This window comes from Macaca nemestrina, chromosome 11, assembly GCF_043159975.1.
Source record: "Macaca nemestrina isolate mMacNem1 chromosome 11, mMacNem.hap1, whole genome shotgun sequence".
NCBI lineage: Eukaryota > Metazoa > Chordata > Mammalia > Primates > Cercopithecidae > Macaca > Macaca nemestrina.
In genome coordinates this window covers 6,633,580-6,659,006 of record NC_092135.1, presented here as the reverse complement: position 1 = coordinate 6,659,006, position 25,427 = coordinate 6,633,580, and the positions used below count along the sequence as shown (strand labels likewise).

At 40.7% G+C, this 25,427-nt stretch overlaps 1 protein-coding gene across 2 annotated transcripts in view; it reads left to right on the top strand.

The window, feature by feature from the left end:
• Positions 1-25,427, top strand: part of LOC105492445 (contactin associated protein family member 5) — a 909,336-nt gene that overhangs the window by 406,100 nt on the left and 477,809 nt on the right. For both annotated transcript variants that reach the window (XM_071072554.1, XM_071072553.1), the window contains exons 4-5: positions 2,980-3,127; positions 19,700-19,903. In XM_071072554.1, the coding sequence (XP_070928655.1) occupies positions 2,980-3,127; positions 19,700-19,903 (352 nt within the window). The remainder of the gene's footprint in view (positions 1-2,979; positions 3,128-19,699; positions 19,904-25,427) is intronic.

Sequence of the window (25,427 nt, the reverse complement as noted above, 5' to 3'; positions counted from 1 at the left end):
AGTGATTGACTGCCTTTGATCCACCGGTGAGCTTGGGGAGGGGCTGACTGTAGCTTTGTTTAGATTCAATCTGCCTCTACTGTTAAATGCTTTCTAGGTGACTTTAAGCTACCGGCACCAGGAAGTCCCTGGGACCATGCATTGCAAACTTTGAGATCTCAGAACTGTGAGACTTTGGATCTGCTTGACCATGAGCCTCTAAGACTATGAAACCGCAAATGTTGTGGCTCTGGGATAGTTGGACTTTGAGGCTATGAGACTGCAATACTAAGGCTGCCTCTTCTGAGAATGAGAGTCCGGGATTCCTTCTCGTTGGCGCACACCATACATTAGTCACGGGATTAACTCCTATAAAGCATTGCTAGGTCATAAAACAAATATTTTTATCTGGAGTATGCGATCAAATTTTAAACGTTGTTTTAAGATGTGTGTGTGTGTGTGTGATACTCAATCTACTAATTATGCCGAACTCAGAAGGGGCAGCCAGTCATTTGAAGGTGGATAAGTTTCTATTGCACGTTTGGATTCGATAAATAATGCCATAGGCCCACAGACTCACCTGCCTGGGGAGGTGGAATGTAATGAATGCAATCAGTAGGGAATTGAGAGTGCTGAATAGAAGGTTCCACAGTTAGGCTGTAGAAAAACATGACACACTTTTACTCTATCCAAAACAGTAAGAAACCACCAGATCCCATCTCTCTTCCTTCCCCAATACATATCAAAGCGGTATGGACACAAGGACATTTTAAAAGAACTAAACTCCACAAGGAGGTGTCCTTTCCAGGTGAGCAGGGATGGAGGACAGCTTCATACCTGTGCCACATGCTAATGCTGAAAGCAGGGGATGTGGAAGAGCAATTCTGTCAAATAAAGCCATTCTCCATTTGGATGAAGAGAAAATGTTCAAAGCTTTGACAAACCTGGGAGCTGAAATGTTGAATTTAATTCTCAAGAAATTCCTCGCCACTAAGTCATTCTTTTACATGGGAGTTTTGCTGCAGAAGTGGCTGAAAAACAGAAAGGGAGACTCTTCCTTCTTTATAAGACACTTTGTGATACATAATAGTAATTACATCAATTGCCTAATTTCAGAGCTATTAGCTAGTGGGTGTTTTTTGTGTAGTAGCAATGTCAAAGATTATGCAAGATAACCTAAATCCACGGGTGCTATGAAAATACAATCAAGGTTGCCGGGCGCGGTGGCTCAAGCCTGTAATCCCAGCACTTTGGGAGGCCGAGACGGGCGGATCACGAGGTCAGGAGATCGAGACCATCCTGGCTAACCCGGTGAAACCCCGTCTCTACTAAAAAATACAAAAAACTAGCCGGGCGAGGTGGCGGCGCCTGTAGTCCCAGCTACTCGGGAGGCTGAGGCAGGAGAATGGTCTAAACCCGGAAGGCGGAGCTTGCAGTGAGCTGAGATCCGGCCACTGCACCCCAGCCTGGGCGACAGAGCAAGACTCTGTCTCAAAAAAAAAAAAAAAAAAAAAAAAAAAAGAAAATACAATCAAGGTTAAGGTTAAGGTCTTTGAAAATGGATTTCATTAAATAGGCAAAATTATCTTACTTGGTTTTCACTTTGGCCATTTGCGAAAGCAATGGATTTTCTTTTTATTGGTTGACATTGATTGCACACAGCAAGTAGGTTTTATATATGAATATTAGAAGCTGAAAAGAAGAAAGTAGATGATTCATAACGAAGCAGGCACATCGGTATGCTAGCTGACATCCCGTCTTAAAGATGAGGTGTGATTGGGATGTTGAAAAAGTTCTGGGGAAGGATGGTGGTGGTGGTTGTGTAACAACATGAATATGCTTAATGCCCTGAATTATTTACTTTAAATTGGTTATAATGATAAATTTTTTGTTACCTATATTTACTCCACTTAAAAAATATATTAGGTGTGAGCCTTTGGATTTCATCTGCAGCAAAAAAAGTTCCCCAATAATTGTTCATCCAAATAAAGGCTTTGAAGTACAGTGTTAGTAGACCAAATAGCTTTTGTGCTGTGTGTTTTTGCTTAAACTTCATAAGGAAATGTGAAAATGAAGAAGATATAAATCTGAGTTGCGTTATCTCCCTCCTGTAACAACAATTAAATTGTTGAAGAGTAGGAGGCTGTAGAAATTTCAAATTACTAGCCAATTGGGTGACTTGGAGATTTTTTTCCTTCCCCTTTTCTCTTTCTAGGCTTCTTTTTTAAAAAAAAAAAATCTGTAAAATGGTGATAATGATAATGGAAAGTGCTTAGCATAGCGACTGGCCTCAATTAATGGTGACAATTACTTCAATAAAATCCTTTCCTTCTAAAAGCAGATTGTCAGTTATCTTCCATTCTTCAGTGATTATGAACATTAGGAACATGGGAATTTCATTGTATTGTTAATTTTGTAAAGCTTTTGGGTGTCATGCCTCAGGACTTACTAGAATTGCTTTATTCATAAAATTTTTTAAAGGGATTTTTTTTTTTTTTTTTTTGAGATTCTCACTGTATTGCCCAGGCTGGAGGGCAGTGATATGATCTCGCTCACTGCAACCTCTGCCTCCTGGGTTCAGGTGATTCTCCTGTCTCAGCCTCTCGAGTAGCTGGGACTACAGGCATGCGCCACCATGCCTGGCTAATTTTTTGTATTTTTAGTAGAGACAGGGTTTCACCGTGCTGGCCAGGCTGATCTCAAACTCCTGACCTGATGATCCGCCTGCCTCAGCCTCCTAAAGTGCTGGGATTATAGGCATGAGCCACCGTACCCGGCCTAAAAGGGATTTCATAAAGAATAATGTGAAGTATTTCTGAAAACAAACAAACAAACAAACAAAAAAACATGATGCAGGATTTTCACCCAACCCATATTTCATTTGAAATATGTGAGAAATTAGGTATGTTCTCAGTATGAGTTTGTGAAGTAACAAATATAGTTTTCCACTGAAATTCGGTGATAACACAGACCTCACTGGCTCTCCTTTCTTCTCTGCAGACCTTTGCAGGAAACATGAATGCTGACAGTGTGGTGCACCACAAGCTACTGCACTCAGTGAGGGCCCGATTTGTTCGCTTTGTGCCCCTGGAATGGAATCCCAGTGGGAAAATTGGCATGAGAGTCGAGGTCTACGGATGCTCCTATAGTAAGTACTTACATGTACCCTTTACCATTGCTGAGTGTGAGTGGCATTGCCTACGTAATATCAGTTTATCTACATTGAGACTGACAATCATCTTATTTTAAAGTTGTTTCTAGACTTTCATATGCATATTTTAAAATGTTCGATTTAACCCCAAAGTAGAAAAAACATTCTACTTAGGGCTGAAGGGACTTAGTTGTGATAGTGTAATAAAGGCTCAATGAAACATTCAAAATTAAGAACTCTTGGGGAATCAAGCAACCATTTGTCCTTTGTAGTTAAACAAAATTAAGTTTAGTCCTTGCCCAAAAGTGGCATAAGGTATTATAAAGTTTTCTCTGCCCTGCTTTCGCAGAGCTATGAAAGAAAAGCATTCACTTTCTTGACTTGTTCTAGAAGAAGAAGAGAAAGAACAATAAATGTAATTCACAAAATGCTTTCTCCTTGAAATGATCTCCTTCATCCATTCATCTGTGAATTGTTTGTACTAAATTTGAAATTAGAGCTCTATCTTGGACACGAAGCAGATTATAAACATGGGTAGAACTAGTGATCACTTTAGAATAAGGTTAAAGTTATTCAGGGAAGGTTCCTATCCCTATGATTCTTTCCTGCAGGCTTTATACTGAAACCTAAAATTGCATAATAATAAATTTTATTTTTCTGCCACAAGCAGTGACATATTCTGCTTATATGCTAAAATCCAATGACACCTAATGCATAAACACATTTGATCACTAACACTTTCATCCGAACTAGTTCAGTAGATTCCTGTTTTGGGCTGTAGGAGTGCCTAATGAGTGACATGTTTGTACTGTTTTCCATAGTGAGATCAACTGAATGCCTGTATCAGAATCAACAGGAGTGTTGCCTAGAAAATGCATTTCCCTCGCCCCATCCCATACATCCTGGATTTTAATTTCTGAAAACGGAGACCCAAAAAGCTGAATGGTTAAAAATTCTCCAAGTAAACTATGGACATAGAGTGTTTGCTAGAAATAAAGCCCTGCACACAGGGAATTTACTGGTAAAAATGACTGTATTTATCTTGAACAAACACTTTCAGAAAGAATGTAGTTTAGAACAGATGCATCAACAAACCAGTAGGCCCAGGAGGAACTGCCTTCCACTTCAAACTTTGTATGATAAAGCACAGAACACCTACAAGGGTATATGTGTCCTATCCTGGGATCTCTGGGGCATCAAGATTCTCTTGTTACCTCCTCTTTGATAACAATTTGTCACTGCTGGGAGGTTATTTTTAAATATAGTGTCAAGCTTTTATGCTACAATTAAAAGTTTGTGAATATCATTATACCAGCCATCTATTTTGATCTAAGAATCTTATTACTCTTTAACATGTCCTTACCCTTTTGGTTTTTCTCAGTCCATTCAGTTGTACTTCTTTTTCATGCTCATTGTTCACCCACACTGTCTGCTTGCACAGAAAGAGTCACAGCATCGAGTTAAATCACAGGCTGCAGGCTTGAAAGATGTCTTTGAGCAGCATGTTTAGCATCTTCTGGTGATGGACCCCTTTGAGAATCTGACAAGGAACACTCTACTCAGAAAAATAATAACGATAACGTGTACCTTTTCTACGGTATAAGAAGGTTCAGAGGTCTGCTAAAGCCCAGTTCTAAGCCAAGGGAAGAATTCTCGACTTTGTGATAACAGAGTCTACCTCTCTCCATGTAGGCTCCAGGTCTAGTGCGTCCTATGATGGGATAAACTGCCTTCAGGTCAACCTCACCAGTAATGGGAAGTTAACAACCTTGGAGAGTCATTGAACGCAGAATGTGTTTCTCTATGATGTGCCTCAAGCAGGAACCCTATAATCTTCAATCAGTAGTGCTGATGCTTTGGTACTTTTTTTTATTTGGGGGAAATAATTTTTAAAAAAGAATACGTTTATCAGTTTGTATCTAAAGCTAATGGGTTAGCATACCTTCTGAAGCCAATTCTCCTTTCAGCATTATCATATTTTTTATTTGACTGAATTGTTTCGTTTCTTCCTTCCTTTCTTTCTCTTTCCTTCCTTTCTTTTTCTCCTTCCTTCCTTCCTTTCTTCCTTCCTTTCTTTCTCTCTTTTTCTTTTTTTCTTTCTTTCTCTTTCTTTCTCTTTCTTTCTTTCTTTTCTTTCTTTCTTTGTCTCTCTCTCTCTCTCTTTCTTTCTTTCTTTCTTTTTCTTTCTCTTTCTTTCATGGAGCCTCACTCTGTTGCCCAGGCTGGAGTGCAGTGGCATGATCCAGCTCACTGCAACCTCCACCTCCCGAGTTCAAGTGATTCTCCTGCCTCAGCCTCCTAAGTAGCTGGGATTACAGGTGTGCATCACCATGTCTGGCTAATTTTTGTATCTTTAGGAGAGACGGAGTTTCACCACGTTGGCCAAGCTGGTCTCGAACTCCTGACCTCGTGATACACCCAGCTTGGCCTCCCAAAGTGCTGGGATTACAGGGGTGAGCCACCGCACCCAAGTCTGACTTGATTGTTTCTATAAACATAAAATCTTATTGTAAGCACCACCAAACAAAACAACAAAACCCATGACCCTCTTTAGCAACTACCTCTCCTTTTCCTCCTCTCTCCTCTCAACTTCTCTTTAGTTGCTCTCCCCACCTGCTCACCTCCCTTCACACTGCAACTGATTCCAATCAATATTGAGACATTTGGTGGGCAGTTTAACATGTCGACTTGGCCTAGTTATAGTCCCCTGTTATCCAACCAAACACTAACATAGTTACTGCTGTGATATACTTGGTGTCTACAATCATTTGACTTTAAGTAAAGGAGATTATCCTAGGTAATCTGAATGGACCTAATTCAGTCAGTTGAAATGCTTCAAGAGCAGAACAGAAATTTCCCTGAGAGAGATGAAAATTCACCTGTAGACTGCAGTTTCACATCCTGCCTGAGAGTTTCCAGCTTCCCATTCTTGATGGCCCGCCATATGTATTTCAGGCGTGTTTAACCAGACCCACAGTTGTATAAGCTAATTCCTTGCAATTAGTCTCTTAATATATATAAGTATCCTACTGGTTCTGTTTCTCTAGGGAAACTCTAAATAATACAGAATGCTCTAGAGAAACTATTCTTCTGAAGACCACCAGTGATTTCCAAGAAGCCCAATTCAGTGGACACTTAATGTTTCTGTATTCACTCAAGCTCTCAGCAGTATTTGATTCAAAAAGCTATGTCCATATTTTTAAAACCTCGCTTTTCCTCCTGTCTCACTTGCTAATTGGCTATCTCAGTTCTTCTACTACTTTTCCATCTACACTCCATGCTTTGCTGAATTGATAGAGTTTTGTAAATTCAAACACGTCTATATGCTGGTCACCCCACATCTGTATCTCATGACTTGACCTCAGAGATGATGTGCGCAGCAGCCTACTTGATATTTCCACTTAAAGTATAGTAGATATATCAAATAGAATATAGCAGAATGGAACCCTTGATTAGTGGTGCCCTCAGCAACCTGCTCTTCCATAACACTCCTCACCATCTCAGTAAACGGCAGCACTCTCCATCAACTTGCCTATGCAAAACTCTGGGAAGGAGCCTTGGTTCTTCCTTCTCTATTACTTCAAGTCTCATGTAACTTATCTACAGCTAACAGTAACTCTATCAGTTACTTCCTACGAAATGCATCCTAAATCCATGTACTTCTCCCACCTTTGTGAGTAGAAGCCTCTGTTGGTTCTTACCTGGAGTTGTTAAGTAACCTTCTGTCTGGAGTTCCTGTTTCCACACCACAATCTCCCCAAAACCATTTTTAACACAGTCAACAAAATGTTCTTTATAAAGAAGGAATAAAACCATAGCATTCCCCTTCTTGATTCACGTGAAATAAAATTGAGATTTCTTACTGGCAAGTAAAAGTCCTTGTTGAACGATTGTTCCCAGAATCTACAGGGTTGACTCCTTCTACCAATGTGATTCTTAATTTTAATGTCACCTCTTCAGAGAAGTCCCCCCGACTCTTCGTCTAGTTACCTGTCTTCCTTCTTGTGCACCCACCATTAGCCCATTATTATATGCCCATGGATATGTGATGTGCTGTCATTTACTTTGTGTTGTTCACCACAAAACAGAATCTCACTGGCAGGTTTGCTTACTTCTTTCTTGTTTGCCTACTCTAGTACCTGCACAGGAAAATGTACCATGAGATCAGGCACCTTGTCTACTAACAGCCAGCACTTAATTGGCACAAAAAGACAGTCAGTATTTGTTGAGTGGGTATATAGATCTATCAATCCAGCCTCATTCTCTCAGCTTAGGCAACCAGGTTCTTCCGGAATTACTTGGTTTTAATAAACCTGTTGTAGTTTCTAAGAAACTACTTTTGTTTCTATGGGCTTAGTAATTTTTTCAAATTTTAGTTGCGTATGTTGCTAAAGATTGGTAGAATTCTTACAGCTCTATAGTTTCTTCAGACTTAACCCTTTATAGTTTGGAAAAATTAACATATTTCTTCCACTAATTTATTCATTCAGTAGATACCATTTATTTAGCCTTTAAGATACCAGACATCTTGCAATGCTCTAGGAACATCAGAAAAAATAAGACCTTTTTCTGGACTCTGTCAGTCTTGTATTTGTACTCGGAAGCACTTTTCTTGTGATTACATGTCATCAGTTAACTGTGGGATTGTCTAACGTCTGCTTCCCCTGACTCGACAAGACGGCTTTCCACAATGCCCTGGATTGTCAACATTGTCAAATGTTGGAACCTGAAATTCTATTAGAGAGAATACATCCTAATGAACCTTCTAATACTCAGGTGATTTTTTTATTCACAAAATCAAAGTTAGCCACCTACGATTCCTGAGCATAGGCAGCTCCAGGTACAAAGTTTAGCTGTTGACCGGGCCAAGAGCTTCTGGGCTAGCGTGCTTCCAATCCCCTATCCCTTACCTGTGTTCTCAGACCTAGTTCTACATAAGAATCACCTTGGGACATACATGCTTTTAACATGCCTGCTCTAACTGCGCTTCGATTAGATCATGATCTCCGGGCAGGGTCTCCAGTGCTTGTATAAGCATTTTGTTGCTGTTGGTTCTAGGCAAGCGTGGTGAGGAACCAGAATTTAAAGTTGTTATCTCAAATATCACTTCATTCTTAGTCTGCACTGTCATTTCCATGTCTGTGATTGCTAATCCTAAGGATTTTAAATGACATCTGAAAACTTGAGAAGTCAGTATAATGTTAAATATATGGGCTCTGAATTCAAACCACCAGACCTAGAAACTTGACTTCACCACCAACTAGTTGGATAATCTTGGGCAATCTTGGGTCTTCTGTGGACACCAGTTTCCTTTTCTATGAAAATAAAGGTAATAATAATAATAGTGTTGCTTCACACATGTAATTGTATGAAATAGTGCTTTGCATAACGTAAGCACCCAAAAAGTGTTAGTTATGAGCATCGCTGCCTTCATCAGATATTTAGGCTGCTGGCCAAACTTCTCTATGTTTCTTTTTCCCATTATTATTCAGGACCACATCTCATCTGTATCTCCGAGGAAGGTCAGCTTTTTTACCTACCAGGTCCCAAAGGATTGCAGCACCTTGGTCAGGCCATCTGGGGTCTAGGCTACCTGAAGTTCTGTCTGGGGGCTTCCATTTGAATTTCTTTAAATATGGGAAGCTAATGAACTTTAAAAAACATTATAAATTCTGATAAAGTATAATGATCTGTCAGGCTTCCCAGTCTCATTACGAATTACAAACATCACTTCATACTTCAGGTCGCCTCCGTTCCATGCAAGACCTTGGTCCTATTTGGTTAATTACCGGCGAGTGGTATCATCCATCAGAACTGAAGTTGTATTCTCCTTCCCCAGATATATAATCTTGTCATTCCAGCTTCAGCTGCCCTCTTTGTTGCTGTTCTCATCACCTAGGGTCATTTGTCACACATGGTAGAGGCCAGAAAGTTGTAAATCTCACCTCTGGCATGGTAAGGCCCATACAGCCCTATCACAGGGAACTTCAGAAGGCACTGTTTACAGCTCTGTCAGCCCTCGAAGTGGGAAGGGACAGGATGGCAGCAGTCAGACCTGGGGCATTGGCAGTCCAATATGATCTTTGATTCCCACTTTGTAAATCATAGCATTTATAAGAGTTGGAAAAATCTCCAAGATGCCAGATTCATTGCAGTTCCCTCATTAGATTTAAATGAAATTTCCTACCTTTCTTTCTCTTAGTTCCTAGAGGAATGGCTGAAAAATCTCTTCTGTGAAGAGACAAATGTACACACGTACATGGAATAACAACACTTAAATAAAAGACCCTGTGATCTTCCATCTTAAATCAATGACTTCTTTATGAACTTTTCTGACTGGTTGAGGATCTGAAGGCTCCTTCAATAGTCAACAAACATTACCCAGTAGGCTCCCTCTACTAGGCTTCAGAGATACAAAAATAAATAAGACAATCCTTGCCCTTTAGGAACTCACAGATTTTCAGAAGCTACAAAAGGTAGATAAACAAATGCTCATAAATATGGAAGTTTAAGAAACCAAGTCTTTGGTAAGGCTTGCAAAGGAGAAAAAAAAATACACAGCTAACACAGTTTCCTGATGAATTAATGCCCTGCTGCTGCCCAGTGTGTGATTTGACTGATGATATTGCTGTGATTCCTGTGACCCATATGGTAATGGCGGTGATTTTAAAGGAAACCTTAAAAGGGAAAAATGACCTAGTAGTTGGATCAACCACTTTATGCAGCAGTAGGTTTCCACAAAAATGCCAAAGCCTTGCCTCCTACAATTTGTTTTGCATTTATGCCCTGTTGAAGTGGTCACTGGAGTGATTGACCATGACTCCCCTCTGCCTCCTGGAACTAAATGGCTTAGTCTGTGCCCAGGTAGAATCATTAACAAAGACTGTTCACCTTCTCTTAAACATAAAACCATCCTAAATCTTTTTTTTAAAAAAAACTGCAAGGGAGAAAAATAATAACTATCATCTCTAATTGTGACATTGCTATTTAAATGACTCTCATTGTATGAACATCCTTTCAGTGGTCAATTGTGTCAACACTGTAGCTTAAGACCAGTGTTGATGGTAGAAGTCAGGAAGCAGCTTGTCATTGCAGGATGCTGCTACCACAACACGAGTTGATCATTCCTTTCCTTCTGTGAGCTTATGACTAAAACTTCTGAAACTTCATCCCCGTAGTGAAACATTTTGCTAACCTGTCTACACCTTAGTGGAGTGATCACTATCTTCTCACTGCCCACCACGCACCTCTTACTTGGGTGACCAGATGGCCCAGCTTGCTCCTTAGTTCTATTCCACGCTTGTCACCCCATTCCATTATTTATAGCTCCCCTTTTCAATCCCACAAGTCCTCATTAGGGTAATAAGTTGTAGGGACCACCATAATGCTTCCTTGTACCACATCTTACAGTCACGCAGTGATGCATTTGCTATGTCACTGTTAGGGTGTTTGAGTTTCTGGGTGGCATGGTTCATGTCTTTGTTATCTTTGCATCTCAGAGCTCAGAACAGTGACCAGAAGGAATACAGAATATGCTTAATACCTGCCAATGGATTTAGGAGTAACAAATAAAATGAGATCTACTATGGGAGTTCCCTAAAATGAATACATTATTTTTGTGTAATCTTTGTCGTTATTCAACAGTCCAGTTGAACCACAAATTTTAAGTGCACCCAAAAAGACACCCACACATCTGAAATATCTAAAAGCAAAACAAAACAAAACAAAAAACCTAAGCATTATGAGAAGGCGAGTCTCACTGTCAGAACTAGAATGTATCTCTGCTGAGGTTATGACTGGAATTCAGAGTTCTGATTTTTTTGTGCACTGTGATTGTTTTCATGTTCCCTTCTTGAAACTCATCCTGTTTCTCATGTGCTATCATGCATAGGAATGTCAGAAATTTTGAAAGAAAAGCTGTGTTAGGAGTTGTCACAGTTAGCTTTGGAAACTTTCATCGTTTTCCTAGTTCATCTGAGGTGATCAGAGTTACTGATAAGGCCTGGCAAAGACACAGAATTGGTGGAGGAATCTGTGCACATTTGAACTGACCGTGGAAACCTTGGTGGTTTGTGGATTGCTGGCCAAAGCCCTCGAGTCTTCAGTGCAAGAGTATGGTCTGAATAATCATCATTTTTCTTATATAACGTATCATGACATAAGCTTCAAAATGTAATTGTACTGAAAATCATGTTTACTGTGAACAACCGAAGATGCCAAGTGGGACTGATTGTCGGGGTGAATCCATAGCTTCTCCTGTCAATGTTGAGCTTTGGCTTTCTGGCCCATGAGGAAGCTGACTCCTCGTCCCTGGCCCACACAGGAGCCCAGCTGGCCCACTTGGGGATTCAAGCTTGGAATCTGTTATTCAGTGAAGCCCTTTTTTTAGCTGGTTTGTTGACAAGCTACCAACATCCATCAAATGTGCCAGCATATGCCTCCGGAACTCTGTCTTTCTCAGAAAGCAAGCTGTGACAGCCAGGTCAGCAATTATGGGCCCGGTGGGAAGTCAGCCAGTGCTGGCATTCTCAGTACTCCAGGATGGGGGAGCGCATGCTGGCTCTGTCTTGACCCAAAAGAAGAGGCTGTGCACTGTAGGGCCTGCCTTCATTCTAAGGACTCTGGAGCATGAGCGGCCTATCCTTCATATTCTAGAGAAGGCTGCCAATGTATCCTCATCTTTTTTTTTTTTTTTTTTTTTTTTTTTTTTGAGACGAAGTCTCGCTCTGTCACCCAGGCTGGAGTGCAGTGGCCGGATCTCAGCTCACTGCAAGCTCCGCCTCCCGGGTTCACGCCATTCTCCTGCCTCAGCCTCCCGAGTAGCTGGGACTACAGGCGCCTGCCACCTCGCCCGGCTAAGTTTTTTTTTTTTGTATTTTTAGTAGAGATGGGGTTTCACTGTGTTAGCCAGGATGGTCTCGATCTCCTGACCTCGTGATCCGCCCGTCTCGGCCTCCCAAAGTGCTGGGATTACAGGCTTGAGCCACCGCGCCCGGCCCTGTATCCTCATCTTAACAAACCATGCATTGAACTGAATTGAATTGAGTTTGTAATAATGGGATCCCAAAAATCGATTTTGAAAAAAAGGGGAAGAAATTGTCCACTCCGGGAAGTAAGTATCTAACAGCTGTGTTCTGGGTCACTGGCATGGTAGATAAAATAGAGAACTCTGAGGAACAGACATCAGGTATTAATGTGAAGGAAAAAATTCCACAAGGACCACATTAGGTTTTTACTGGCTTGGCAAGGCACAGCAAAATTGGGTAATGGGGGTAGGTGGTCAGGATTAGAATGCAGGCTAACCATGCAAGTAATCTGATGCATTTTCTAAAACACAAAGAGGTCTTTCTAAAAACCCAAAAAGCAATCATGCATTTTCCCTACTCTATATGCTTTTGTAGTTACTTCCTCCATTGATATCAGGGTCACATTGAAACTCATATTATTTTATTTTACTTTATTATTTTGTTTTTGGAGACAGAGTCTCCCTCTGTCGCCCAGGCTGGAGTGCAGTGACGCAATCTTGGCTCACTCCAACCTCCGCCTCCCGGGTTCCAGCAATTCTCCTGCCTCAGCCTCCAGAGTAGCTGCGATTACAGGTGCCCACAACCACGCCCAGCTAATTTTTGTATTTTTAGTAGAGACGGGGTTTCACAGTGCTGGCCAGGCTGGTTTCAAACTCCTGACCTCAGGTGATCCGCCTGCCTTGGCCTCCCAACATGTTGAGATTACAGGCATGAGCCACCGTGCCCGGCCAAACCTGTAGTATTTTATTTTTAATTTGACCCTCTACCATGAGACTTCCGACTCTAGTTGTGACCTGTTGACTCCCCACTGCCCTTGGCACCCTACAGTTGAGCACAGAGCTCCTCAAACCTCATCAAGAGCAGCTGCCCCTGAGAGGGCTCCTTAACACACCACTTGCTGGTTCCGACACCCAGTTTTTCATTCCTTAGGTCTACAGTGAGTTCCTACATTCCGTATGTCTAAAAACCTCCTTGGTTACCTCAGCACTGCTGGTCCATAGGGTGCGCTTCCCTTCAGCAAGTCTGACTCCTGATAGATCCTAGATGGGACCCTGCACTTTCTCTCTCTCTCCTCCTTGCCTTGAACTTGCAACCCCTTCCTTCTGGTGGGACTGCCCTTCTCACTGCCACTCCCTCCTTCTATTCTCCTATTCTCACTCCACCCCCCACCTCACCAGCCTGACTGCCCCTTATGCCTCAGGACTCTGGAGAAACATTGATCCTGCCTGGACACCCTCCTGGCCCTCTGCCACTCCCTGGAGAGAGTCCAGTGCTCCCTCAGCACACAGTGCTCACCTCCTTCCATTGGATGTAGATGTAGAATTGTGTGCTTGCTCTCTCCAGCTTAGCCCTTGAGAGCCAGGACCTCTGCAGAGCTTGAATACGAGAATGCATGAATGAAGGAAAACCACAAAAATAAAAAAGGATAGAGGGTTTGAGCTTCGGGAAGATGGTGGGGATAGAGAAGGCATTGTACCTCCACCATAACGAAGCCTCCCAGGTGTCCACGTGGTTTCCCTGCCGTCCCAGAAAGGGAGCAAGTGAAGGAGCAAGTGCAGAAGTGCAGGGACCCCGGCCGCGCGCGGTGGCTCAAGCCTGTAATCCCAGCACTTTGGGAGGCCGAGACGGGCGGATCATGAGGTCAGGAGATGGAGACCATCCTGGCTAACACGGTGAAACCCCGTCTCTACTAAAAAATACAAAAAACTAGCCGGGCGAAGTGGCGGGTGCCTGTAGTCCCAGCTACTCGGGAGGCTGAGGCAGGAGAATGGCGTGAACCCGAGAGGAGGAGCTTGCAGTGAGCTGAGATCCGGCCACTGCACTCCAGCCTGGGGGACAGAGCAAGACTCCGTCTCAAAAAAAAAAAAAAAAAAAGAAGTGCAGGGACCCCAGGGAAATTCAGAGCAACATTTAAGGAAAAGAAAACTTCTTATTTAACATCATCCTTCCCTTCTATAAATCAGTGATCAGTTTTGGTTTTTTTTTTTTTTTTTTTTTTTTGGCTTCAGTGTCAAACAACTCCTTTCCTGGTGTGTGGCGTTGAGTGAGGCACACGTTTTTGAGCTTTGCTGTTCCCACTTCACAAATGGGGAAAAAATATGGACCTTTCAGGGCCACTAAGAACATTAAATTAGGTAATGTGTGCTAATTAGTGCCTTTTCCCCTGGGGAATGGATTCAGAGAAAGAAATCTCCACAAGTGTGTTAGAGAAGTTGTGATAGAGAATATGGGAGATATATTCAGTTTTATGTTTTTGGTACCTTTAAAACTAGATATGAAATGATCACCTATTTCCCATCTGCTAGAAAAAGCCCATGTCTACCCTTTTTATTCCTTTCTACACACTTTGTTTCCTTTTAAAAGAGAATCTGCCAAGATGCTCGCACAACACAAATAAAGATTTTGATTTCTATAACCAGACCCCATGCAGCAAATTAAGTTCCAAAGAGATATCCAGAAAAAGTGGTTATGATACTACCTCATGAGGAAAAAGCAGCGTATAATAGTTTATCTTTTATTAACAGCAACCTTATAACCATGTGGGTCTTTATTATTATCATTTTAAATCTGCTTTCCAAGTGAAGTTGGGACTGTTGAGTATTCCTAATGTCTAGGAAGGAGTATGAAGTATTCAGTTGTGGAAACCTTTGATCCTTCTTTGAAAGTTTTAAAAACCTGTTTCTGTATCTGGGAAATGACTGGAGCCTGTTGTGTGCAATGTAATTAATATTGCGGAGGTGCAGAGTGTTTGGCTGAAATCTCTGAGAACAGCAAAGTGTGGCCCTTATCAGGTACTGGTGGTGGTCAGAGGAACGCTCCCGCACTCCCACCAGGCTAGTTCTGTTCTCACTAAAGGCCATGCATCCTCTCTGCACCAATAAGCGTGTGTGAGTCACACGCGGGTCACAGTTCCAGTGGCTGAGCATGGCCTGCAGAAGAAACTAACTCTCCCAGTGTGGATGGTCAGCTGGCTCTGAACGGTGAAATAGATGATGTGGCAGGAACTCAGGGGACAGTTGGGCAGCATCACACTTGGGCATAGGCACCTTGATGGGTCACAGCTCATTTCACAAGTGGCTCTGAATGGCATACCCTTCTGGGTCCAGTGTGAGGCTCTGAATTAATGTGGCAAACAGTGTACATCTGGCCCTTGTCCTCATGGCATGCACTGATGTGTTGGACAACTGGACTATAAACCACTGAGAAAACAGATGAGCATCTAATCCAATTGCGAAGTGCATTACGAAGAGAATGGCAAGGTGCTTAGAGGGAGACTAACGGGGATGGAGGACCCCTTAGAAAAAGGGCCAGGTGGGAACTCACTGATGAGCTGAGCATCGTGGTCTGAGTGAGTAGCGCTTGGGAGAGAGCTCAGTGGACTCAGCATGGGTGGGTCAGACAGGGTATGTTTGAGCCCTGGCCCTGGCATTTGTGCATTACATACCTCTTCATCTCTTTGTGCCGTGTTTTTCTTGTTTGTAAAGTGGGAATAATAACAGTATTATCCTCAAAGGTTAATTGATGTTATTACATGAGTTCATGCTCAAAAAATACTTAGAGAATTGCAGGGCTTGTGATGTGGGCTCCACACACATTATCCCAGCCCCACACATACATGCATATGCACATACACTAAAATCACAGCATGCCTGGAGCAGTGTGAGGGTTGAAAAAAGGAACAGAGGGTGAGGTGGGAGAGGTGAGCAGAGCAGGATCATGTGGGGTCCTGGAGGCTGAAATTAATTCTCAGGGCAAAGGAAGTTCACTGAAGTACTTTAGCAATGGTGAAGTGTGTTGTTTCTCATGCTTTTTAAAGATAAAAAATGTGTCAGGTGAAGATAGCAAAAGTGGAATCCAGGAAGCAGTTCTGAAACTATTCATAGAAAATGAAAAGCAGGCAATGATGATGAGGGCGTGAATGCACGCCTACTCAGTGTGATGTGAAGGCTACCGAATCCCAAACCCAAACAGAATTTTTCACACCAAGTTCTTGATGGCATCTTTATGCCGTGCTTGAAAATCTTCACTACCGAGTACTTTCTTTTATTGAATGCCTTTGTATTTTCAGGTCTGAGCTTGTGCAATTTTCACAATGACTTTGAAGGTAGGTTGCTGTAAGCCCCATCATACAGATAGGAGGAGGTTCAGAGAAATCCAAAAAGTTGCTTCAACCAACCCCGCCCCCAGGTAGTAAGGAGCAAAACCAGAATTGAAACCCAGCTCCGTTAGACTTGTGCTATTGATTGGCTTCATTTTCTCTAGGTCTTATGACAACATGAAGATGTGTTTTCTTAGAGATAACCTATGTCCCTTTGCCATCAACATTTATATCCTTAGTTAAGTCACTAGACTAGCCAGACATTGGAGGGAATGGAATGTAGATCATAGTAACGATGATGAATGGGGAGGGAGGTGAGTGAGTGAGTGGACTGGAGAAAGGAAACATTTGGAATTCAGCACTTGACCCAAGAACTCAGGCCTCCATGAGGGGTCCTGGCGGCCAAGTACACTGGAGTATGGCATTATAAAATGAAGAGGGATGGGGGAAATAGCAGAAACATAATGAATATTTATATTTCCATAAATTTATCCATAACCATTGCTTGGACAAAAAAGTGTCAAAGGTGTGTGTGTGTGTGTGTATACATATATATGTATATATATGTATACACACACACCTTTATATATACTTAAATAAATATATATATTTATATAAATATGCATACATTTATATAAATATATTTATATAAATTTGTATATATTTATACAAATATATAATTTATTTATATAAATATTAACCCAAATTCTCTCACTGCATTCTTAAAATCAGTTGTAAATGTAAATGAATACATTGTTATGCACCATTTTATAAGGATGGAAAGCGAGGCCCATAGTTTTGACGTAAACTTACCCCCAGTCAGACACTTGGTGAGTAGTAGAGCTTCTCTGTAGAGGGCTCCTCTCCTTAGTTTAATGTCTTTACCAGGGAACCAAAGGCAAATTTCCTCCATGTGGTTTCACTTCACCGCACATGGGACCCCACCTGCCATGTTCAGACTCTGTGCTCAGTGCTGGTGCTGGCTGGGAGATAAAGAGTGGTATGAGTGAGTGGACATGATGTATACAGTTTGTGGACTGTGATTCTCACATGGCATGTGATAACAAAAACAGAGGGGTGTGCCCAGTGCTAGAGAAACCCAGAGTTCAGATGCGATATCTGTCTATGGGAGTGGGGCAAATGCATCCATGAATAATGATGAGATTGAGTTACTGCTTCAAAGACACACCACGTGCTGTATGTCTCAGCCTGCAAGAAATGCCACACTGGGAGCTAGAGATCTTTCTGCCCCTTCTCCATCCCGCTGTCCTCCTGCAGTACTGAGATGCACCAAACATTCTCATGCCTCTGTTCCCCCTCCTGGAGACACTGAGTCCCTCCTTTCCCTGGGGTAACTCCTACATATTGTTAAAGGCCAATATACCACTCACTTCCTCTAAGAAACCCTGTCTGAATCTACCCCCTTTGAACTGAGTCAGTTCAGTGAGCATTACTGTGAGCATTAATCTCTGCATTTGCCTTTAGAACCTCTGTGGGACACTATGTGGTCCTTCTACTCACTGCTGGGCACTAAAGGGGCTACCTAGGACCCAATTTCTACTCCACAATCTGGTGCAGTGGCAGAGTAGAAGCAATCAGAAGAGAATATTAGTATTGCATACATAGTGACGTACGCACTGTGCACACAGTAATTTCAACTAGAGTGTGAGAAGCCAAAACATGACAGAACAAGAAGCTTGGGGCTACTTTGGCAACCTTGGGCAGTAAATATCTGAATCAAAATTGAAAAAAGCATCATTTGGGGTAAGAAGGTCAGGTGCCAACCAATAGAGTAACCTCAATAGGAACTAATCCTGTTATTTCAATTACTACTAATACCTCTCCTATCTATTATTGATTTAACACAAATAATGTGCCATGCACCATGAGTTCACACTGATGTGTCATCACTTTGTAAGTCTTAGCACATTTACTTCTCAAAGCAGTTTTCTCTAATGGATATAATTATCTTCATCTTATAAATAATACAATCACCTTAGACCAAGGTGACCCAACTAACAAACTATGGTCATCACAGTTGAGAATCCATTACCTTATCTATATCACAGTCCTCACTACTCCATGAGTGGTGGCAACTGTTGGTCTGTGGCCCCACTTTGGTCTGGGTGGAATCCTAGTTGAGATAACAGGCATAAATGCATTGATGAGGTAGGGAGGGGAGGTGCCGAGAAAGGTGGACATTTGTGAAAGTCTCTTGGACTGTTTCTTTTTAAAGTCTAGGTTTCCATCAGCAACCTTTTGGTTGGGACCACTTCATTCCATATAAATAAATTGTGCAATTGGGTTTTAACACTCATTACAGAAAAGTATTATTTCATTTTCCTTTTCATTTCAGAACCTCAGATTCACAAAGAATGTTTCTAGATCCTTGGTGGAAAAAAACATTATCTTTGTGTATGCTCAGGCTGAGGATTTTAATTGCATGATGGATAATAGAAAAATTGAGTTTTCTTGGGTACTCAATTTTAGATAGAAAATCCCACTCCCTCCACATAATCACCACAATCCCACCCACAGAACATGGTATATAATGAATCAGTTTCAATGTATAATTAAACAGTCTTACATTTTTTTCTACAATAAAAGCTCATTATAGAAGTTTTTGTAATTAAAAAATAGAAAAGAAAACATGAAAATAACCTAGAACAACACATTCCAAATAGAATCTCTATTAGATTTTTGGCATAATTTGTCAGGTATGTTTGCACATACCTGGTACATAAGTTTATCTAAATCATGGTTACTTGACCTTCCCCCCCCCCTTTTTTTTTGCTTTGATAATAATGAATTGAATGTTTTCTATGAAAACACTAAAATGATAAATATCACCAGCACAGATAAGACAGTTATGGCAGGAATGTAGTACATTTGCCCTCTTTGTTCAAATACGAGTCTTCTTTTGCTGAGTATTTTATTTTTCCACTGAACCCAGTAGAAGCCTCAGAATCCTCCTCAACACAGCCTTCTAGGGAGACAGTACTATGTGGAGTTGGCATCATAATTATATCTATTTTTCATCTCTAATGTTGTGTCTGAGATGATGAGATCAAGTGCTTCTGACTGTCAGGAAGACAGATCATGGGAGATTATTCTAAGCCATCTGACGTAGTAAGCCAGACATAGGTACTTGCGGTATTCTCACCCTGTCCCCTCCAGCAAAAGCCGACATACCACTAATGAGAGTTTTTACTTCTAAATTGATGATCAGTTCACTTTGACTCAGTGTGTGGTGACTGCTTGTAAATGAATAATTCCCTTGAGTCTAATTAGGTTGGTTCTAGTCTACATGTTTCCTGTTGAGACTAGACCTGGCAGATCTCAAGAACATTTCTGTGAACTGGACACAAACTAATAAGGGAAACAGGAACAGCAGTCATGAGGATATGCACTGATTTTTCTCTCCCGCTCCTTCTTTGTTCCCAGAATCAGACGTTGCTGACTTTGATGGCCGAAGCTCACTTCTGTACAGGTTCAATCAGAAGTTGATGAGTACTCTCAAAGATGTGATCTCCCTGAAGTTCAAGAGCATGCAAGGAGATGGGGTCCTGTTCCATGGAGAAGGTCAGCGTGGAGACCACATCACCTTGGAACTCCAGAAGGGGAGGCTCTCCCTGCACCTCAACTTGGGTAGGCTCAGACTTCCCCTTCCAATGCCAAGGGATAGAGAGTCCCTTTACTCCACAGGTCACAGTGTCTGACACTTGCAGTGTATCTGGTGGAATTCACTGGAGCACAATCTAAGTAATATTGGTGGGGATATAAATGTTTAAGGCATATATAGCATTCTTTGACACAATATAACACTGATATGTAGGGAGAGTTGCAAATTCATTGTTATGTATTTATTGGCCTAACTACGTATTTATCCATTTAATTCTCTTAGTAACTCAAACTCTAAACAATCTTTCACAAGTTTAACTGTACACACATTTTATAAGGAGGCTTGTATATACACATTTTATAAGGAGGCTTGCTCAGAATTTATTCTATTAGGTACATTTAAGAAAGTTAAGTTTCAGAGGGAAAATGAAGGAGAAGCATTTTGGTTGCTCTGGGTTATTTTGTGTTGGGGAAGAGGGGACCATAAGTGTGAGGCAAAAAAATCTAAGTTTCTAGGCATTCCCATATCTTTTTAAGGGAAACTATTTTCTTTAGGTGCCCTTGCTATACCAGGTTAAGTCCCAGACTCACCAGTTTCCATTAAACTTAGTACAGAAGTACTCCTGCCTCCACACAGTTAGGACACAGCCTCCCACTGTGGGCTGGTGTCCATCAGGACCTGTTGCGCTATAGGCAGGTCGCGTTCATTGTGACCAATTTCTTATCCCAGAGAAAGAGGAGAGAGGCCCAGCCCCCTGTACATGATCAAAGGCACTTCTGACGGAAGGGTAAGTTGAGTGCAAAAGGCAGGAGCACAGTTCCCAAGGATGCAAACAAAAAAACAAAAGCAAAACAAAGCAAAACAAAACAAAAACGCTCTTCTATAGGAAAAAGAAAGAAAGGAAAAAAGAGATAAGCTGAAAAAAAAGTAAATGACTGTTTTTCGTAAGAATGACTCCCTGCTTCCCATCTGATATTTCCTAATATTAAAGGGAAAGGAAATTAGTTATCCTTTTGTCTTTACTATAAAATAGTAAAGAAGGAAAGAAATTGCAAAATGTAATTTGTAACATCAAGTTGCATGGAAGATTGACCAAAAAAAAGTTGCATGGAAAATCGACAAAAAAGTTAAATAAATTTTAGCAATTAGCTGAAGAGACATAAGAATGAATATTAGTGCCCCCAAACCAAACAATATAATTTTGAAGCATTTCTGAGGGTCTTCCTGGGGCCCCATGGTGACTGTAGGCAGGGATAGCAGAAAGAATCTCTAGATTTCAAATTAACTCAAAATTGACACCTAATATATTAGATTAAGTACACTCCAAAATACCTTTAAAAGTAGAATCTCACCTAGAAGAGAGTGGTAAAAAATTTTTGCTGGTAACCTCATTGGTTGTAATTACCATAACTAAAGAAGCAAGCATCAGAACTTTCTGAAGGCTGGGTGTCCAAATACTACACAAACATGCATCAATCCATTAACTCGTTTTCAGTTTTCCAGAAAGGAGATCAGATGAATGAAGCTGAGCATCCCAGTTACAAGTGGCTCACACAGCATTTTGAGTTGTGGGTAAAGTTGTTATTACTTATCAAGAGCAAAGCAGGTGTCTTCTACTGGTAACATTAAGAAATCTTTCAGTTACTACTGTTTAGATTCCCAATTCAGGTATGGCATTTCACATCCAAAACTCTGCTCCCACATACAAAATCTAATGTTGTAAACCAGATTCATTCATGGTGTGGATGGTAGAAATAGCATAGGTATGGTCATGTAACACGTTTTGTTTTGATTACAGATGTGCCATCAAATTATGTTATATTATTTTATTTTATTTATTATGTGATTTATTATGGTGAATGTCTTCTGAGCCTCAGTTTCCTTATTTCTAATCTGGGGCTAATGACTTGTCTTGCAGAGTATGGACATGAAAACCAAGAACACTATAAATACGTTTTCTATAGCAATGAGTAAACATGGACAAATGCCAAAAATAGAAGCTCAGTATTGCTCATGTATTCCAACAATATCTGAATGCCTCACCCTGAACTATGCTGGCTTTTCTGAACATAAATGGAATATTAAGATGAATAGCACCGACTCCTTGCTACGATACGTAGATGGCAGGATAAGTCTTTCTTCCCAGTTTCCGTCTTCTCTATATTTCCATCCATGGTGGTAATTAAGTAAAACCTTACTTGGTGAATGATTAAGTAGTAAGAATATATTTTAGCTATATTCTGCATAGTTTAAAAATGTCTTCATCCTTTTTATCTGTTTCTGCAGCTCTTCCTTTTTATCGGTTTACCACAGTTGAGTGTTTTCTGTACTTACCTGTTTGAAGCAGTCACCTAGGATACTTCTTAAATAGCCTAAGTTTCTAGGTTCCTCTTCTAGAGAAACACTGCCACAGATTAGTACTTTAGCCCCTCCTACCTCATTACAGCTAGAAGATCTCTGGAAGCACTAAGCAAAGGGGAGTGATAATACCTTTGCTTTGCCCATAGTGGAAAATCTATTAATATAGGTTTTATAAGCACCAGAATAACACCTTGTTCATTTCTGTATCTCTAGCCTTTAGGAGAACCCCTTCCTAAAGTAGGTGCTTGAGGCAAATTGAGTACATTAGAAACAGGGTTTTCATCACAAATTTCATTATTCCTGTCGGGCTTGTTCACCTTCAAGTCTGCACTCCTGCCTCCTCCATGATCCACCACTGTCTCTGACAATGGGGTATATTTACAGAGTATCCACAGTGTGGTTAGGTCCAGTCCAATCCTCAAGGAAGACTTATGGCATCAGTACATATTAGCCCCAGTTTACAGATATGAAATAGTAGGCTCAAAGAGGATAAATTACTTGTGCCATTTACACAGACTGTGGTTCGTGTAGCTACCATTACAATCTACTTATATCTAACCAGGTGTTTTGCTATTAATTTTAGATTATAAAATATATATCAGTTTTTAAAAAACTGAAAATAATATAAAAAAGGAAAAAAATCCAAATCCTACAACCTGATTATCTCTTTTACTAACATTTTAGTATCTTTTCAATATTTATCTTAGTTATTTATATGAATTCTTTAAATATTATTTTAAAATACTGTTCTTTTCCTGTTGTCACATAGCCTCAAAGGGGAAAGAGTTTATGACATCCATGATCAGGTTTGTTCTGTTAAAAAAATGAATCAGAAAAGCAATAGAAATATAGGAGAGCTGAGAGACAGAGAGAAAGAGAGGCAGGATTCAAGTTAACGGGTTAAAGAATAGCGCTGGTCAAATAAAGAGAGTTTTGGGTTTTCCCTCTCCAATTTATATGGACATTTCAGCCATGTCTCCTTTAGTAACAATTCTTCATCTGCAATGTGTATTCATTTTCTAATCAGTTACTTGCAATTCAGAAATTCAGGCTAAGAGTGAAGAAGTCCAGCACCGTGGTCAGCTGCTCAGGATGGCTTTGTGGCTATACCTAGTGTTCTTTTCTAGTGATGCTCTTTGATGAGTATCCAATTTACATTACATAGTTACCCTAACCCTTACTGTGTCTGGCTTGGGTAGAGACAGTCCTACGGAGAAATTGAACTATGTGGTTCCTCTTTGCCTACTTTCTTAGAGTGGAACATTGGTATTTTCCCGGAACTACTAAATGGGAAAGATATTTCTTCTTTCAATCCATAAGGGGGTTAGACATGTTTCCTTTCTCACTTTTTACACATCTCATTCAAATTGCCAATGGTAGTCTGCCCTCTGCAGAATTACAATAGTCTGAACCCATTCCTGCAGGTAGAGAATCAAAGAGCGGAGATATTACGTGACAAGAGAACTGTTGTAAGAATGAAGAAGACATCAATAGTACATGCGGGTCACTCGTCCTTACAAGAGCCCAGTGTCTTTTGACTGAGGCAGGATGTTTATGCAATCCCCAATACATACGGCTGTAGTAAAGTGAGACTCAAGTGAGACTCCTAGAATAGAACAAACATCTGAGGAGCACCCGGGAGCTGAGTACAGGGTTCAGGCGCCAAAGCATGTGATTGCATAATCAACCATTGAGATGCCAGAGAAAGTTCTTTCCATTATCCAGAGAGTCAAATGAACATTCAATTTAGCTCTTTTGAAACTCAGGCATTTCAGTCAGCCAACTCACACGTATTTATGGAATGTTTATCATGTTTCTCGAATTGTACTAAACACCATAAAAGTTTTTTCAGTTGCCATTTTTTGAGAGCCCACATTTAGGCATTGCATTAAACATTTAAAATACATATTTTATTTAAATTACACGACAATCCTACAATCTATATCCAAACCCATTAACAGATGAAGAACTGCTGGTCCGTGATTCCCAGTAAGTGGCTCAAGGTCACATAGCTGCATAGCTGTAGATATGGGATTATAGCCTTATCCAATCCTCCCCCAATTCTCTGATGTTAATCACTAGAATGTTATAAACTTTTACAAGACAAATAATAAAAATTACAAAACAATTCTAAAAAATGTTAAATATCAGGCAGACAATATGCATGTGTTAAGTTGTGAGAATGGAGAGATCAAAAAGGAACAGAGGGATCCAGGATCAACCTTGAGCAATCTGGAGATTTTATTATGGAGAGGGGAGAAAAACAGGCATTTCATTCAAAGAATCAATGGGATAAAATGCACCACATTTTTCATAAATTCTGTCATTATGTAATAAGAATAGGTAAAACAAGTACAGTAAATAAGGCACTGAATTCTGCACTGGGAGTTAAAAGTTGGATTTATCAGTATCTATATTCAAGAGGCTCTCAACCTAGTAAAATAGTTATTTCTACTTACCTTTTAGCTTGGTTATAGTAATTGGAAATTAACTATGCATCATCAAAATCATGTAAGAAATGTATTAAGATAATGTTTGCGAAGATAGCAAAGTCACAGAAGATGGACACAAGTTAGACACCACAGTAGAGCAACAGCTCCTAAATCTGGAGAGTGTTTTTAGTCAATACGATTGAGAAATTTCTTAACAACTAAGGACATGTGTTTCATGCTTTAGAGAAACATAGAGACTTGCTCTGGATTGAAGGTCAAGTCCATTGAAATCACATTGTTTCCTGTCCGTTTCTTATTTTCTCCAGGGCTCTCACTTAGATACGTAGGAGACCACTCACTAGCCTTGCATATTCCAAACAAAGTTGAAAGGGAGTACCTTTATAATACTGGCTGGGACAGGGAGGTGCAATTTGTCTTCTCATTCTGTGTCATGTCCTCCCTTCTTAGTGTTGCCCCATTTTACTTTTCTACAGCTCTCTGTTTTCCAATCCATTAAATTCCTTTGCAAACGAATGTCCTCCCTTCCTACTAAGCTACACAACTTACATGCGTATATGGGAGATACAGATAGTAAGAGCGTGAGAAATGAGGGAGAATGAGAGTATCCATTTTTCCACTAAAAGTAGTGGAGAGAGTTTTAGCTTTGGAGTCAAATAGAATTGGGTTGTAACCCCAATTCTTTGAGTCCTTAGGTAAATCTTCTGGCTTCTTGGAGAGTAACCTTTCTGCAGGGTTA